Below are 19327 nucleotides of genomic sequence, written 5' to 3'. Positions count from 1 at the left end.
GCTTCCAGAAGGGCCGCCTAATGCCTTGGATGTTTCTTGGATTGACCCAGGGGAATAACCCGGGGTGGAGAATGGGTGTCCTAAAAGAAGTGAGGCAGGCAAAACCGACCAGCGAGGGGAGAAAAAAAGTGATTCAAATTAAATTCCCACGCGCTCAGGGCGGCCACGGCTTTAGCTGGAGGAAGGGAGCGCAGGGCGCACCGGGCTGTGGGGCGGACACACACTCTCCGGCTCCCGCAGCGCTGACGGACAGAAGGACGGACGGGCAAACCCGAGCGAGGGACGTACCTTCAGGGTTGGCGCTGATGAAGACTCGGACGCTGCGGCCGGCGGGCACGAGGTGAGAGGGCAGGGCCGTGAGGTTCCCAGAGAAAGCCGCCCGCCGGAGCGCAGAGTCTCGGGGACAGGGCAGCTTGGTGCCCGCGCCGGCCGGCCACATCGCCCTCCGGGAGGAACAGCCACTGCCGCCGCCGCCACCTCCTGCTCCTCGGGTTCCTACCCGCGGCTCCACGGAACGGCCGCGTAGATCTCAGCAGGCGGCGCGGCTCAGAGCCGTTCCGAGCCCGAAGCGCCGCTGGCGAGCTCCGTGGCGCACAGCACCCACCGGCGAGGAGCAGCCATACGGACCCTCGGGCCCCTTTCGCGGCGGTCTCCTGCCCCTCTGGGCCTCCGCCTTCGCCCGCTGCTAGGGCTCAGAGAAGCAGCCAGCCGGAGCGGGAGGTCAGCGTGGCGGCGGCTACGCGCGCAGCGCCCGTTTGCGCCGGGAAGCGCCGGCGGCCATCTCCCCGCCCGCGCCCGCCGTGGGAGGAGGGGGCCGCCAGGCGGCGGGGATCGTGCGAGTGAGGAGAGCAGATGAAACTTTATGTACGGGAAGGCGTCCCGACTTTATCCGAGCCCGCCTCTCTCGGGCGCAGAAATAACTTGCGGCTTAGAGGACGGCCGGGGCTTGGGCGCGGGGGCCTCGGGGGTGCGCAGGGGCCTCCCTGGCTCCTCTGTGGACAGCCGAGGGCTCCTGGCTGCCTCAGTGGTGGAGGACAAGAAGTCAATTAGCCTGAGATTTCTACTACGCCCCCTCCAACTCTCCTAAAGGTCACACAAGCCCTGAGAATTTTCGGGAATCCACACGCGCGGGCGTCTGCGCGTCTCTGCCCAAGTGCAGGGAATCCAGCCTCAAAGTTCGACGCACACACAACCCCAAGCCAGACCCGGAGAGTTTGAAGCATCAAGTCTCCAGATTGTCTCTGGCGTCCTGGAGGGACGATCGCTTCATCCCTATCTCTCCTGGCGCAGGTGGCAGCGTCCTGCCGCTCCGCTTGCTCCCCACGCGCGCCTGAGCGGGGGTTTTTATAGCCAAGCTGCGCCGTTCACGTGCTCCTCGCCGCGTGGTCCCGGAACCTTTCCGGGAGCGGATCTCCGCGGGTAGTTCCTCCGAGGCCTCCAAGGCTCCTACGGGGCCTTTCTGCTCCCATCAAGGTGCACTCACCGGCTGTTCTGCTTGCCTAGCAGCTCCTGGGCCCGTCGGCCGCCAGGTTGCTGGAGCCCCGCGCGGCCCGGTGCGCACCTGGGCCGGGCGGGAGGGCGTGGGTTCTCTGGAGCGCCCCCCTGCGCAACGTTACGCAAAGTGCAAGTGGCCGTGGATTGGGACCCGGGTGCGAGAAATCAGAGCGGGCTGTGGGCAGGAGCTTCTTGCGTGCGCTTCAGCCGCTTTTCAAAGTCAGTGCCACGCGTAGGTCAGCTCCACCTGAAGCTGATCCAGGGCGGCCACAGCGGACGCGGGGCCGTCCTCGGGTTCCCGGCTCAAGGTGGACGGCACAGGGGTCCAGTCCACGTCCTAGGTGACATGAGACGCAGAGGGACCCAGATGTAAAATCACCGTCTCCCTTCCACGCCACTGCACCCATGGAAATACTGCATAAGCCAGGACAGGAACGAAGACCTCGCAAAATAAAGTCTAATTGTGTTGGGGGCCAAGGGCGCCGGGAGAAGGGAGTGTTTGTAGCCTTAATTGCAGTTTAGTCTCTAAATCACTTTTTCTGGGCTTTTGGGCAGGAACACCTGTCTTTTAGGGAAGAAGAACAGTTTTTCCAAATCTCTGAGATTGGGGAAGGGGTGGGTGTGCACCGGGTGAGGCAGTTCAGACGCAAGTGTTCTCTTCTTGCCTGGATGCTCCTAATCTAAGCAGCCTGGCCTCCTCTGGGCCTGCACTTCCTCTGGGGCCTGCTGGTGGCAGTGAAGTCCTATGCACTGCTGTTCATTTTTTTACCCTACCCCAGCCCCAACACACACGTTCTGGGGTAACCTCTTTGGAAGAATTGGGTCTCTAGGTTTGTAAGGCTGCCTCTCCACTCCTGAGAACCAGGGGGCAGACAGCAGCAGTTCTTACTTTGTGATAATTTGATGCAACCCGTAAAGAAGGCTTGAACATACCCAGCTATTTAATTGATTCAATTTCTTCACTCCAGACTCATTCTCGGGTGGAAATGTTCTCAGCAAGAAGGGGGTCCCTGAAAGATCCTCTATTGTCCCAAGAAGTATGGACTGAGAGCTGTGGAAAGGTCATGAATATGCGGTGTTTATTGCATATCATCGTGTATGAATATACAGTATCTATTACTGGAGAAAAGAGCTAGGATCACTTTATGCCTGATCTCAATATTGTTTATAAAAGATTGATTAGAAGTTGCCAGATTGTCAGGGACCTGCCTTCCTGCCTTTCTTTTTTCTCTTACTTCTTTGTTTCTCTCTTCTTAGAAATAGGATTAGTGTTTGTGTCTTCTGACCTTTGCTTCAGATCTCAGTGTTGCATTTTCTTTGGATGACTTTGGGATTTTTGGCAGCCTCTATAACCTAATTAACTGTTCTAGACAGGCCGAAGTTTAGCATCTGCCAGTGTCACTGCAGACCAAGGCCGCAGAGGAGACAGAATTTCACATTGTCTGTGGGCCACGCTTTAAAAGGCTCTCTGCACAACCAGCCGTGCCTCAGCTAAAGAGGGTGCTGTCTTTGGAGTATTCTACCTAAGGAGGATACCAATTACTCACCTCCCTCAAAACACACACACACACACACATACACACACGCATGTACATGCAAAAACAATCTTCCTCCACATTCTTCAGCTTGCAAGCATCTGACATCCTAACACCAGATATTGATTTCTTAGCACACAAATGCCAATAAAGGAGGTGTCACCTATGGTGGTAACACTTTATGATAAATAATTTAGATTTATTTCTTAACCTGAGGAATGAGAAAGAAAGAATGAGAGACAAATGAGAGGGAGAGGGCATAATTGTGGAAGGTTGACCCTGATTTTCAAGACAACTTTTTTTTTTTTTTATATCTGATTAAAATATTTTCTAAACGTTTTCTTCTTGTCAGTAAATACTGGGAGTTTTTGAACCATGACAGGAGCTGTGATACCTGGATCCTGGCTCTACCATTAATGAGTTATGTGACCTTGAACAAGTCATTTCACTTTTTTGAGCCTTGGTTTTCTTATGTGTAAAATGTAATAACATTTCGTATGTGTAAAACATTTTACACAAGAAAACCAAGGCTCAGAAGATGAAATGACTCAAACCAAGTCAAATGACTCAAAACCAAGACTCAAAACAAGTGAAATGACTTGTTCAAGGTCATATAACGAGTTAACGGCAGAGCCAGGATCCAGGTATCATGGCTTCTGTTCCAGTGCTTGTTGCAACATACCACCTCTATTTTCTAATTTTTCTCAGGTCTGGCCCTTGAGGACATCTTTGTTAACCTGGACAATGGGTGCTCAGGCCTGTGTTCACAGGTGTGGAAGGCTGGATATCATTTCTGCTTTCTAGATAGGAAAGAAGATCATTGCATGATCACACAGGACTAGACCTTCCAACTTCTAGGTTGTTGATCTGATGACAAACACATCCAGATTCCTTGTTTCTTTTGGGTCCTGCTCTTTCTTCATGAGACCACAGGTAAATCTGTACCATCCCAGACATGGGCTGGAGAATTTAAAGCATCTAGAAAGAGGAAGGTGAAAGTACATGAGAAATGAGCCTGGGACCAAGACTGTGATCAAAAACAAGCATTCCCCTCTCCATTCTCTCACCCTACCACCAATTAGTAGGCTAGAGAGGTGCCTTATCCTTATAAAACAATGGGACCTAGCTCTTTATAAAACAAGGGTGCCCAAAGGTAAAATTACCACTAGGTTCATTCTACTCACTGAGCTAGAAGGAGCCTGTGATCATGAAATGAAACCCCCTTTAATATGTAGGTGATGCCCAAATTGTAATTTTATTAAATGAGTGGAAAGAAAATTACTTCCTAGTAATACTGACATATGAGGATTTCCCATATTCTAGACCTGGTGTTAGGCTTTTAATAGGCATCTCATTTAATCGCACTACATCCAAGGTCTGGGCCCAGCACCTCCTATCTCCAAGTCTGACATCCCTTCTTGGACACTACTGTTCCTGTATATCTTTTGTTATGTGCATACATTACCTTTTGTCACATATGTGCACTTTGCTTGCTCCAAAGTCTATGGCATGCACATGTACCTCACCTACTTCCCTTCACTGTGATGGCTGATGATTTTTCACCCAGCTGTATGGCTATGTCACATGTCCAGTTCATTCCTCGTAGATGCTGGGGGTAGTGATCAAATGGCACAAAATCAGAGCCCCCGTGACTGACTGTGACCCAGCAGAAACAGTGCCCATCACCCAACCTGTATTTGCCTGCAGGTGCATTCCCATGTGTGTAAATCAAATATCCTGGTCAGGAAACCTGTGGATCATTCTTCCATGAAATAAATTTGTTCTGTTATGGATAGAAGTGAAATAGAGCCCCTAGTGTTAAGAAGAAGACCACATTAGCACATCATGCCACTTTTACTATCTTAGGGACTCCAGCCAGTGAAGTCAGTGATGTGCTGTTCTTGCTTCCCTAGCTTGACGAAGAGTATCAGACTTGATATTACATTCATACAGTGACTCTCTGATTTGGGTGATAAATAATTGAATCTGCTTTGCTAATGCAAGAAATAGATTATTCAGGGTCACTCAAGCCAGGGCTCCACTTTTCAAAATTCCAGGTGGTAAGCTAGATCATTAGGAACCCACTTATTTGTTTACAAAATGGAAATTTTCAGTCTTTGTGAGAATTTGTCAGCATAACAATTTGCCAACAGAGATTGTTGATTCAGAGGTGTCTGCGGCATGATAGAATTCACAGCAGCACAATTTTAAATAAAGTTACACCTTTCAGAAAGCGCTATCTGATGTTTTCATGACTCAGAAATTCTAACTTTACCTCCACCCCCTTCCAAATCTGCGTAATGTATTTTTTGAGCAGCCTTCCTCTTACAACCTTCTAAACACGTTGCTGTGAGAGCACTATGCATGCCACACAAAGTGGAAGAAAGTTAAAGAAGTTTGAAGTAAAAGTTTGTAGATTATTTTGTATTTCTAAATTAAATATTTTATTTTCATTTTGTAATTGCCAAGGTTGTTTTTTTTTCTTCTCCTTCATGACAATCTCAAGTACAGTACCTTACAAAACCCTCCTCTTGTGTGTTTCATCATCTGACACTTATTTGGAGAGTTGCTTTTTTACAAAGCACTTTCATACATGTTAGCTCATTTACTTTTATTCTAACCTTCTGAAATAGGTTCTGCATTAACATTATTTCCCTCTCCTCTCCAATTTTTAATATGAAGCTCAAGTGATTTTAGTGGCATGTTTAGGCTCACTCAGTTGCTGGATAGCAGAGCCAATGTCAAAACTAGATCTCTGAACACGAAGCCGTAGATCATTTATAATCTGCCACGTGGCTGCCAACGTATAACAATATCCATTTAGCAGAATTGATTAAACATCATTTGCACTTCTCTATAAAATTTATACTGGTGGGTAGGCAAACCAAGTAATATAGGGTATAAAACACTCTACTTGGATGGCAACGTTAGCTACATGCCTATTTACTTAGACTCTTAAATTTTTATTGAGCAGAACCTAACTTCCACGTCTTTTAATTCTGCTAACAACTCAGTTTTGTAGATAAGTACAAGAGGCTGAGACTTTAAATGACTTGTCCAAATTCAGATAGCTAATAAGTTGGCAAAGGTAGAATGTGAACCAGATTTATCTCACCATTATGCTAGATGGAGTCTTTTCATCATGTAACACTAAATCCACATGAATAAGAAGGAAATCTTCTCTTTACAGTACTCTATATTGACATGGCCCAAATATCTTAAATATATTGTCCAGGTCAATCATTGTTTTCTTATTTTTTAAATGCTTGTACTTAGCTAGAATAGTATGAAGCTTGAGTGTATTTTGAATTTGCTTTTCTTTTCAAAATACTTTAATGGGATAAAGTGTTTTTATTTGCATATTTTTGCAATTTGCATATTTTCTGCAAAAATTCAATATATATGATGATTCTGTAACAGTCTTTAAATATATTTCTTTGGATTCTACTTTCTGAAAAACTACTATGACTTTGCCATCTTCCTTTTCTCACCATTCTTACAGTTATGCTTTATGTTTATTACTTAATAGGATTTGTTTCTTCACCAAATAATAGTCTCCATCACAATCCTTTAGCCTGAATTAGTTATAGAGTTGCACTATGCATCTTCTTGGGTTACCCCTTGTAAATGTAAATTATCTTATCGCCTAAATTTAGAAAGCCATATGCAGAAATTGACAGGTCATTTACATTCAGTTCAAAGAAGAGGATAGGCAGCCAATTATATTGTGTTGAAGCCTCGAGAAACATTTTACAAATCAAATGATTCAAAAACAGGTTTTAAATTCCTAACTCCTGTCACTTCTTGATAAGTATGGGAAGATCATTCCGCTATCATTTGAAAGATTTAGAACAAACTTAAAATTTAGGAGACTGGCTTTATTCCTCTCCAAATAAATATAGTGTAGCTTTTTTATTATAAAAATGTATATTAATGTATCTTTTTATTTACATATTTTATCATATATTTTATTATAAAATATAATTATATATAACATTTTAAGAGATGCTAACCTATTTGATCTATAGATCCTGATCTATTCCTGCATTAGTCAAGATTTTTTAGTGGCAAATAACCAAAACCAACAAGTTTCTTTTCAGAATACAGGAGTTTATGCAGAATACATGGCCAGAAAACAATTGAGTCTCAAGACAAATTGGAACCAGGAATAAGAAATGTCCTTGGGAAAAATGGACATTATTTTACTGATTTTCCAGATCTCATCTCTGGTTCTTTCTAAGCAACAAGAACATGTCTTTCCCTTGCATCTCTCTTTTTCTCTTGTGTGAGCACAGTCATACACACACACATACCCCCACATAACTTTCTTTGATAGTTAATACTCATGAGCCACATGGAAAGACTGACTGATACTCTTTTGAAATCCTTTTCAGGAACTAGGGAACAGTAAAGTAATTGAGTAAACATATTTGTGTTCATTTTGAGTTGATGCTTGCCTGTGGCTCTTTCCACTCTTCCAGGAAGTTAGCATACCTCAAAGCAAATACTAACATAAAAGTGTACTCATATTTTACCTTTTGCTTTTCTCTGCTGTCAAAAAATAATTACTATGTACTTCATATTAGCAAGGGCATCATTGGGTTTGTTCCTCCAAACTAATCTTTCTCTGGAAAGAATTTTGTAATTCTTTTTATTTAAATAAGTGATTTTTGGAAAACGATTTAAACACTACTTGCTCAGTTGTAAGATGCTCAGGGGAGTAAACTAAGTAGGAAGGAGTGAGTCAAAATAGAATTTTGCCACCTGGTATGGTTTGGCTGTGTCCCTTACCCAAATCTCATCTTGAATTGTAGCTCCCTTAATTCCCACATGTGGTGAGAGGGACCTGGTGGAAGGTAATTGAGTCATGGGGGAGGGTCTTTCCTGTGCTGTTCTTACGATAATGAATAAGTCTCATGAAATCTGATGGTTTTATAAAGGGGAGTTTCCCTGCACACATCCTTTTGCCTGCTGCCATGTAAGACATGACTTTGCTCCTCCTTTGCCTTCCACCATGATTGTGAGGTCTCCCCAGCTACATAGAACTGAGTCCATTAAGCCTTTTTTTCTTTATAAATTACCCAATCTCAAGTATGTCTTTATTAGCAGTGTAAGGACAGACTAATACACCATCTCCTCTAAATAATTGTGTTAGTAAAGATGTGACAATAAAATTTACTGAACATAATCCAATGTATGGCTTAACCATCCTTTGAAATCAAGTGCTTCTTATATATACAATTTAGATAGAAAAATAAGGAATCACCCATGTGTCCTACACAAGGTTCTTAGCTGACAACAACAGAACTGGTGCTGATTAACTTAAGCATATAAGCAATTTACTGGAAAATTATTAGATAGTAATGGTACTGTTGAGAGCTAGAGAACCAGGCTGGGAAAATGAGAGGGGACTGGAAGAGGTCAGCAGATTGGATCCATAGTCAAAATAAGCATCACAGAGACAGACATTTAGAGCAGCCTTGCTGTTGCTGCTGTCAAATCCTGAACACTGCACTGCACCTGTTACCACCAGTACCACCACTGGCATTATTGTCACTGAGTCCTAGATGTTGCCATCCGTATTGCCCCACACAGTTCTTCACTCTGGCTTCTGGGGCCAGAGAGCCTGGGAGCGTGAGTATCTGTCCTGGACAAAGATTCAGACTGTGCAGGAATTTTGAACACTGGAAGGGGTTTTGGAGGTTAGATTGTCAAAATCCTCACACACCTTTCCCCAGAAAATGTATGGTACACTTCCTCTGGTCTTATTAATATATGGCTCAGAACATTTCAATGCCATGAACAAAAGATGAGTTGAATGCCTTTTGTATTCCTAGTAATGAAAGTAGAATAATAATGCCCGACCTCTCCAAGACTCAGATGCCTGGCAAAGCTTACCTTTGCTGGACAACAACCAAGAGCAAGAAAGTGAGCTAAAAGGAATCTTCTAAGCAGCCAGACTCTATGTTACAATGTTCACATGATGACTCTCACTGTCTTGACTCATGGGAGATTCCCAGAGGCTCTCTGTCAGACTCTCTTTACACTTACTGTACACACAATTCAAACAAACTGGGTTTTCCCAGTTGGCAGAACCACAGCAGATTAGAGACATCACATCAGAAGAAGAAGGGCTGCTATGAACAAACACACTGCTGGAAATGAGAAATCGTTGCTCACAGCAAAGAGTCAGGAAGCAAATGACAGCAGAAGTGATATGTGTTCACACACACACACACACACACACACACACCACATTCAGTGATCTAGAGATGACTTAATATTGGAATGATGCTACTCTATAAATCTCAAAATGGGAAAGATCAGGGATAAATAGACCCTGAAGTTGAGATAGGTAAACTTCAGCATATTGCAAGTAATTGGGGGCAATTTTCTGCAGCAAACAACCCAGATGGTTGAGACAGATGGACAAATGACACTTGTGCTATCCAGTAGTAAACACCTAACTAAGTAGGTAGAAACCAACAGTAGGCAGAGATTCGAGTAGAGTCGTACCTCTAAGAAGAACATTGTAGAAATATTTTGCTTAAGTGCCTAAAGTAGTGTTGGTGGTAGTACTGGTAGTAGTAGTAGTGCTAGCAGTAGTAACAGTAAAATAAACATTCCCTGAGGCTAAATATGGTTCTATGTGCTTTGCAGACATTAAGTCATTTGATTATAAACTTTCATCTCATGAAGAAAGCTACTATAATTATCCCTATGTTACAGATGAGGAGGAGGCTGAGGCTAGGTGCCATCAAGGTACTTTGCCGAGGTCATACAGTTACAATGTGGTGGGGCCTGGACTGTAACGCAGGCACTTTGTTTCCAGAATCTGGGTTTCAACCTTTAGGATATACTCCATCTCTAGATGCTAGGTAGGATACCAATACAATTACCCAGGCAAAGGAGAACTAGTTCAAGACAAGGAAACTAGAAGAAAACTCAGGTTGCAACATTTGTCTTAAAGAGACATAAAGTAATATTCAATGAATGTTCAATCTGTGTCACGTTCATGATCTCATATGATCTTCCATATGCCAGAGTAAATTATTACTCACATTACTCATATGAACAACCTGAGGTGTAGAGTGGTTAAGTAATGTGTCCATACTTACAGACTTTGGAAGCAGTGAGGCTGGGATTCTGTTTCCATGCCTGAGTGTATGCTTTAAATTCTACTACAGGATACATTGCCTTGGAACAGTGCAAATGACAATGGCAGGAATGACCTATTAGAAAACTTGTCTATTCATATATTCTTCAATTTTATTTATTTGTTCATTTATTCATCAAAGATTAGTTGAACACTTCTATGTTCCCAGCAAAAAACCATTTCCCAGGAGGTCCAGTCTAGTATGGGACTCCAAAAAGATAGTGCTTACGTAGGGCAAGACTCTACTAAAACGACCATCAATCAATTTAGAGGCTTCTTAAACACAAGTAATACCAATAAGATAAATACACAATAGAAAGGTCATTAGTTGACACTCTGGAAAAAAAGGGCTGCATGGAAGTATAAGGTCACTGTGACAATACATTATAAGGACTGGGGAATAAAAGGGGTTTGGTGAACTTCACTCACTTATGGCAGGATGAGGGTTTTGGAGAAAATCAATAAACGTGGTTTCTATACTGGCTCCAACACTTAATAATTATGGCCTTAGCCTAGTAAATCTCTTTCCGTAAGTCTCATTTTCCTCCTCTGTGAAATGGACACCAGGATGCCTACGTTGCTCTGGTGAATGATACGCGTATTAGCAAAGTGCCGAGCACAGTGCCTGGTACCCAGCGAGTGTTATTACTGTTAGAAGGAACTAGATTCACAGTTACTCATTCGAAAGGGGACGCTGGCAACAAAACTATGTTAGATTTTTAAAACTTTATATAGTATGTGTTATCTTGTTATATCCTTAAAGTCTAATAACAAACAAAATCAAACAGACCAGTCAATCCGAAGAAACTTCTTCTGAGGAATTTTGGACCCTTGTGTCTTGTTTTTGTGTGGTTGTGTGCAAGGATTGCAGGATTATCAGCAGAAGCTGCGGTCATTGGGTTCTACTCCATAGTTGGTATAACTGATGTGAAAATCTAGGTAGGAAATAAGCTAGAGCCACATGAACAAAGCAGGAGAAGCAAATTGAGTCCCCGAGACTCTGGCAAAGAAGAAAAGATCACAGACCCCTGAAAGCAGTCTTACAATTCGAACGTGGGAAAATCATATTGTTCTTCATATTGGGTTCCAAGGTGAAAATGGAGCCAGGAGCAAGGCTCATCACTAGATTTGTGCTTAACAGCCTGTCAGTATTATCTGGCTTGGAGTGAAAGGCTGGAGAAGTCTGGATAGGTAAGTTGCAGGTACTGTTGAGGCTTTAAATGTGAACACTGGAATGATCTGGGGATAGGCAGCACTAACTACTTTTTAGCTGTCATACCTGCTATTCTTCTCTAGGATTTTGCAAGAATATCTTATCTCTATCTCCATTTTCAATTTCTCTAGTACAGCTTTTACAAATATTCTGCTCCTAACTTGTATTTCCTGTCTTCTCTTCCACTCTTTATTTAAGAGTTTACTCTAAGTCAGGGTATAGAACTTCATATTCATACTGAATGACTTATCTTCCATTCTTCAAGGCTTATCCTCTCCAGGTCACTTTTCCAAAAGCCTTCTCTGATTTTCCCAATGAAATGGAATCCATTTCTATTTTGTTCCTAATATTTGCATTATTGGTACATAGGCAAGGTTATGCTGCAATAACATCTAACCTCAAAATTTCTACAGCATTATACTTTAGGTTTTTTGTTCTGTTTTGTTTTGTTTGTTTGTTTTGTTTTGTTCTGTTTTGTTTTGTTTCGTTTTGTTTTGTTTTGTGACAGACTTTCACTCTTGTTGCCCAGGCTTGAGTGCAATGGCGCCATCTCGGCTCACCGCAACCTCTGCCTCCCGTGTTCAAGTGATTCTGCTGCCTGAGCCTCCTAAATAGCTAGGATTACAGGCATGCACCACCACGCCTGGCTAATTTTTGTATTTTTTTTTAGTAGAGACGGGGTTTCACCGTGTTAGCCAGGCTGATCTCGAACTCCTGACCTCCAGTGATATGCCCACCTTGGCCTCCCAAACTGTCAACATGATTTTTATGTAGAAAATTCAAAGGAGTCCACTAAAAAACTACTAGAGCCAGTAAATGAGTTTAGCAAGGTTGCAGGATACATGCTCAATATATGAAAATTAATTGCATTTCTATATACTAACAATGAAGAGTACACAAAATAAAATTTTATTTACAATACCATCCAAAAAATTAAAATACTTAAGAATAATCTTGGCAAAAGAAGTGAAAGACTTGTACACCAAAATCTACAAAACATTGTAGGAAAAAAATTAAAGCTTTAAATAAATGAAAAAATAGCCTATGTTCATAGGTCAGAAGACTCAATATGTTGTTACCATGGCAACACTCACCATATTGATTTACAGATTTAATGCAGCCTCCATTGAAATTCCAGCTGGGCTTTTTTTTTTTTTTTTTTTTTTTTTTGCAGAAATTAACAATCAGACTGTATAATTCATATGGAAATGAAAAAATCCAGAATGGCCAAATCAATCCTGAAAACAGAATGATAATGCTGGGAGAACTTCCATAACCAGATTTCAAAATGTATTACAAATCTTCAATAATTAATACAGTGTAGTATGGGCATAGGGACAGACATCTGGAGAATAGGATTGAAAAAATAAAATTGAAAGTCCAGAAGTAAAAGTCTTATGTTTATGGTCGACTGACGCCAAGATAATTCAATGGAAGAAAGAATAATCTTTTCAACAAATGGTTCTGGGACAACTGATATCAACATGCAAAAGAATGAATTTGGACTCTACCTCATACCATACATAAACATGTACTGGAAATGAGTCAGAGATCTAAATGTAAGAGCAAATACTATAAAACTATTACAAGAAATCATAAGTGTAAATCTTTTTGACATTGAGTTAGGCAATTATTTCTTAGCTATACATCCCAAGCACAAGTGATGAAACATTGGAGAACAAGAGCGAAACAGTGGAGTTCACCAAAATTAGAAACCTTTGTCTTGTCAACTTGTCATCAAGAAAGTGAAAAGACAACCTAAGGAATGAAAAACCGAAGTCCTGACAAGGGACTTGCATCCAGAATACGTAACGAATTATTTCAATTCAGTAGTAAGAAGACAAATAACCCAATTATAAAATGATCAAAGAATTTTAATAGACATTTCTCCAAAAAAGATTTACAAATTGTGAATAAGTACATGAAAGGATGCTCAACATCATTACTCATTAGGGAAATGCAAATTAAAACCACAGTAAGATGCCATTGCATCCTGCTTGAATGACTAGAATAAAAAAGTTGCACAATAACAATTGTTAAAATTTGTTGCTGATAATGTGAAGAAATTGGAAATTTCATACATTGTGACATTTATACATTGGGAATGTAAAATGGTACAGTCACTTTGGAAAACAGTTTGGTGGTTCCTCAAATTGTTAAACACAGCTACCATGTGATCCAGAAATTCTACTCCTAGAGAAATTCCAAGAAAAATGAAAATTTACATTCACACAAAAGGTGTACACAAATGTTTGCAACAGCATTATTAACCAATGCCAAAAAGAGAAAATAATGCAAATATCCATCAAATGATGAATGGATTTCTAAAATGACATATACTTCAAAGTAATAGTATTTAGCAATAAACTATGATATATTACTGAGAGATGCTACAACATGGGTGACCTCAAAAACATCATATTTAGTGATAGAAGACAGTCACAAAGACCACATACTGAATAAGATAATTTTTGTGAAATGTCCACAGTAGGTAAATTTATAGAGATGGAAAGTAAATTAGTGATTGTCTATGGCTGGAAGGATGAGAGAGAAATGAGGAATGGCCACTGATGGATACAAGATTTCTTGTTAATAGAATCTCCTAAATGATGTTGCTCTGATGAAAATATTTTAAAATTAGATTTTACTGATGGTTATACAAGTTTGTAACATACTGAAACCACTGAACTGTATACTTTAGACAGGAAAAGTGTATCTTTTGTTGAGAATTTATGTTCATAAAAATCACAGTGATTTAATAAAACAAAAATTTATTTTGTACTCATGATATGTATTCAATGAAGGTTGGGAGAGAGGCTTTGCTTATAGTGGACACTTTAAGACCATGGCTGATGGAAAGTCTACTTTATCATGTAATTCTATGATCACTAAGATAAAACAAAAGGAATGTGACAAATTGCCTAATGACCCTTACAACTTAGACACAGAAGCCATACACATCACTTCAAGTCACATTTCATTGGCCAAAATAAGTCAAATGGTGAAATACTTCAGAGACAGCAGACAATTTCAATTCCACCGTATACCTGGGGAAACGAAAGAACTGAATTATTTTTAGAGTCCTAATGAACACTACAATGTCCTATCTTCTTTTCTATATTTTAATTCCTGAGAACAATGACTCCATATTTCCTCACTGCAACATAAAACCAGGTTTCCTTTAATTCTTTTTTATTTTCCTTTTTTGTCATTTTGAAAAGATGGAGGTATTTAAAAGAGTAAGACTTAAAATAAAAAAATTACAAACATGCATGTCAGTCTACAATAGTGCTCTCCCCACAGCAAATGTTTCATACTTGTGAGCAAGTGAAACAAATGAACAAGAGAAATGGTCAAACAGCAATGCCCAGTAGTGAATGATTGAGAGCCCAATGTGTGAATCAAGGGTGAGTATTGCAGGAGTTCAGAAAAGAGGAGACCAAGGTGAGCTGGAGTGGCAGTGGCTGAGTAATCAGTGTTCCCAATCCATACCTCTTGTGTCAGTACAGATGGATCACTAAGAACTGCTGCAGTGACCCAGATGGATGGTGTTATCTGTGTCACGGTTTGTTTTCTTCCCAGATATGACTTCGGCAGGGCAAGCTTAATGAGGACGGAAAAGAATAAGATCCGGAATCACTTCACCTTTCTGAACCTTCGTTTGCAAATCAAGATTGTAAAGTGTAGCTGTATAACACCTTAAAGATCTGTGATAAAACATGCTATTAGTATTGCGGGCAGAATCCATTAGAGAGCAAAACAGGACTTTATGGTTAGGAAGTTACTGAATATATCAAAGATTTAATAGCCAGTCTGGAGGTAAATCCTGTTTCTGCTGAATTGAGAGATTTCACAGAATGTTTCAAAGAAGACCCCCTTCTTTCCAAGAATCTATCAGGCGGTAGAGTTATACATACACTTGAGTCGTTTTTTTTTTTTTTTTTTTTTTTTTTTTTTTTTTTTTTGAGACGGAGTCTTCCTCTGTCGCCCAGGCTGGAGTGCAGTGACGCGATCTCAGCCCACTGCAAGCTTCGCCTCCCGGGTTCACGCCATTCTCCTGCCTCAGCGTCCTGAGTAGCTGGGACTACAGGCGCCCGCCACCACACCAGGCTAATTTTGTGTATTTTTAGTAGAGACGGGGTTTCACCGTGTTAGCCAGGATGGTCTCGATCTCCTGACCTTGTGATCCGCCCGCCTCGGCCTCCCAAAATGCTGGGATTACAGGCGTGAGCCACCGCACCCGGCCTTGAGTCATTTTTAAATTATGCAGAGGTTGTTAAACTAAAAGGAGGGTTGAGAGTGCTTTAAAGTCATGGCTAATTCTTTCATTGTATATGGGATTTCAAGCAAAAGCTTACTGCTGGCAGAAATCAAAATCTCTGTTTCCTTCATCTTCCTATTAGACATCTATCTTCACTAATTTCAGTTCTTCCAGAAAATATATTTTCTCTCAAGAAGCCTTTTTATGTGTCCATTATCAGTTCTGGTTGTTACAACGATCAAATTAACTGGATAATGGCCACATTTCCACTACCTGGCTTGCAGACAACTGTAAAAATGGAGAGAATGGTTAACCAATTCAAATAAAAATATTACTTATTTTTTATTCCTCAGGTTAAAAAAAATCTCAGTTAAAAGTATTTCTTTTCTTCTCCCACCAGAAGGGAACAGTAAGAATTTCAATTAAAAAGTCAGGAAAGAAAAAACACACACACACACAACACTTACCACTAGTACATGTAAATCTTAGTTTAAGCTATTTTAAAATGAGAAGAAAATAACTAAGAGCTATGGGAGCAGATTTCATTTTTGAAAACTACTCTGATGATTATGGAAAGAATAGGGGAATAGAAATGATTTTGAAACACGAATAGCTAACAACTCATAAATTAGAATTTATATTTCCTATTTTAATAGTTACGGTATTTGGAAAAATATAGAATGTCTTACGGGATGAAAAGCAAGACCATTTCCTTACCATAACCACTTATGTTAGCTTTTTATTTACTGAAATTACACACTACTTGGCACAGAGGAGGTGCTTAATAAATGCTTCCCCAATGAATTGCCCACACTGTGGCAAATGATCTCAAAATACATTTAGAATAGCAGATAGGCTGTTGCATCTAGCAATGACACATGTACCTGCAGTAACACCAAGAAAGCCATATGTGGAGCAGAACATTTTTAGTACTTCCCTAAGGGAACCACACCTACTGCTAATTCTGAAAAAAGAAAATAGCTTGCAGCCTAGAGTTGCAAAGACAATAATGAATAATACTCCAGAAATATCCGTATAGGACTTCCGATACATATTGATGTATGCTTAGACATTGATCTGTTCCCTATTTACTTGTTCTGTCAGAAGGGAAATGACAAAATCAGCCCTGTGACACTTTGTACCTTATGGATATACAGTTTATTTCAGCAAGAATTCCTTGAGCATATTCTACCTTCTTTGTACTGTGAAGTGCACATGTCATCACAGGATAAAGAATATTGAAGTAGGACACTGAGGAAAAACAGAGGGAGGAAAAAAATGACATTAGAATTTTAGTCCTTAAAAAAAATCAGGAGCAACATTGATATTTACTTCATACATCCTTATTTTTTAATTCTCTTACTCCCATCTGGCTCAATGACATGAAAATTATAGTAAGTGAAGTGAGCTCCCCATCTGTTAAAAATGTAAAATAAAACACTTAATCTGTGGGCAAGCACACAGAGTACCAAGAAATGTCTCAAACTGAAATGATAAGAGCAGGATCCTATAATTAGTTAAGTATAGCTGATATAGATTTCTGTAAGATCTCTATTTTATGGATCAATAGGTTTGCAACTATTTCTATGGATCTAGTGCTATCTTCTGATCTCAAGTGAGATGAAACCCACTAGGCAACTCGTATGATGCTCACCAATTAGGGAGATAATTTGCCATGAATTGTAAGTAAATTATACGATAGATATCAGCTACGTATATGATATGGTTTGGCTGTGTCCCCACCCAAATCTCAACTTGAATTGTATCTCCCAGAATTCCCACATGTTGTGGGAGGAACCCAGGTGGAGGTAATTGAATCATGGGGGCCGGTCTTTCACATGCTATTCTTGTGACAGTGAATAAGTCTCACGAGGTCTGATGGGTTTATCAGGGGTTTCTGCTTTTGCTTCTTCCTCATTTTCTCTTGATGCTGCCATGAAAGAAGTGCCTTTCACCTTCTGCTATGATTCTGAGGCCTCCCCAGCCAGGTGAAACTATAAGTCCAATTAAACCTCTTTTCTTCCCAGTCTAGGATATGTCTTTATCAGCAGCATGAGTATATATGTTGTTCACCTTTCATTCCCTGCTCTCCCACCCCGTGACTTCCATTCTCATGGTTGCACAACTGGCTTCAGTTGCTATGTTCATATAACATAAATCCAGCACCACTCCCATTGATAGTTCGAGTGGACTTTTCCAAGTCCTTTCCCTGGGAATTTGGGTGGCTGGACCTGTGACAGGTAAATCCAGGAGGCATCAGTGGTCGTTTCTGACAAGTAGACCACAGAAGTAGAGGAAGCTGGTCTAGACAAAGAGTCAGAGTGGGGTTAAGAGCTACAGTACGCAGCAGAAGGAAAGAAAGAACTAGAAGGCAGGAAAGAAGAATGAGTGTGAGACAGAGAAAGAGACGTGGCAGACACAAAAGAGTTGCAGCAGAAAAGAGGCAGAAAAGGATCCAGAGAGAACTCAAACCCCTAGGTCAAATGTTCCAGCCTTTTCATTCCATGAGAAACTCTTTTCCTCTGCAATGAAGTCTCCCATATTTGTCTAAGTACCTCAAATAGTTTCTGTTATTTGTAACCATGTCAATGTTATATCTCCAAGCAGTCATTTTGTTATTTCTGGGTATTTATCTCCCCCTTTTCTCTCTTACTTGATCCAGGAGGGGATTTTTCCCTCCATCAGTCACACCAAGTAGAAACAATAATTCAGAGGTCTTGTACCTAACTTACAGATAAGAAGCATGCCTGAAGTTCCATTTCTCATTTCCCTACAGTGGAGTGATTAGATAATGCTGCCCCTGGGGGAGGGGAGAGAAAAGGCAGAAACGTCTAACAATCTCATGAGAGAGGAAGAATGGATTGGGAGGACAAAGGGGAGAACTTTCAGTCACAGAGCAGGGATTGCAGAGTGGAAGGATTGAGAGGTTGAGCACCTCCCTGCGCACTTATTCATTACCTGCCATTCAATAGTCCTGGGCCGTGGTAAGTCCTCTGATTAGATGGTAGGAGATTTGGACCTCTGTATGGGGTTGGGGCATTAAGAGATATTTTGCTCCTCATCACATCACAAACTAAACAAGACAAATGGGGTATTTTCCCTATGAGTGGGCAGTGGAGGATCCACCATGACTGTTAACACCACTGCAAAGGATTCTAACTAATACAGACGTCAAAACTCTATGTCCATTAGCAGAATGAAATGCAAGTGATTATCTAGATATTTCACATAATTAAATGGAAAGTAGATAGGACTGAAAACTAACACCACACTTATCATAACATTCAGGTCAAGGTCTATGATTAGAGATTCTCAGGGGATGCCTGTTTTCTGTTTGAGGACATGCTCACTGGAAGGTATACTTGAAGTAGAGTCAGTTTAGCTAAATGTCAAGAGGAAACTCAATTAAAATAGGATTTTACTTGAGGGGAAAATGATGCCATCCTCTTTCAAACCTGTAGCTGAGGAAGCAAAGATAACTCAGACATCCCTGGGATAATTGAAGCCCAAATGTGCCCCTCTTCCTTTTGGATTAGCCTGGCTCTTGGGACTCTGTATTAACAAGAAGTATTAACAAGCATATGGATGTTAATCCTGCTGTTTTTGTGTCTCTAAGAAATAGATCTTTGATGAGACATATGCCTGGCCCTGTCTGCTTTTCTCTGCTG

At 41.0% G+C, this 19327-nt stretch overlaps 1 protein-coding gene and 1 long non-coding RNA gene across 2 annotated transcripts in view; one reads left to right on the top strand and one right to left on the bottom strand.

The window, feature by feature from the left end:
- The window catches only part of NWD2 (NACHT and WD repeat domain containing 2), a 217750-nt gene extending 215882 nt beyond the window's left edge, over positions 1–1868 (bottom strand). The window contains exon 1 of the mRNA XM_055245994.2: positions 289–1868. Within this exon, the coding sequence (XP_055101969.1) occupies positions 289–439 (151 nt within the window). The 5' untranslated portion in view covers positions 440–1868. The remainder of the gene's footprint in view (positions 1–288) is intronic.
- The window catches only part of LOC129464595 (uncharacterized), a 106703-nt gene extending 88070 nt beyond the window's left edge, over positions 1–18633 (top strand). The window contains exons 4-5 of the long non-coding RNA XR_008651643.1: positions 14981–15074; positions 18436–18633. This is a non-coding gene — a long non-coding RNA (uncharacterized lncRNA). The remainder of the gene's footprint in view (positions 1–14980; positions 15075–18435) is intronic.
- Positions 18634–19327: the final 694 nt, after the last annotated feature.

The sequence above is a fragment of the Symphalangus syndactylus genome, chromosome 16 (genome assembly GCF_028878055.3).
Source record: "Symphalangus syndactylus isolate Jambi chromosome 16, NHGRI_mSymSyn1-v2.1_pri, whole genome shotgun sequence".
NCBI classification, from domain to species: Eukaryota; Metazoa; Chordata; class Mammalia; order Primates; family Hylobatidae; genus Symphalangus; species Symphalangus syndactylus.
The sequence above is the reverse complement of the archived record's forward strand: the minus strand, read 5'-3'. Positions and strand labels throughout refer to the sequence as shown.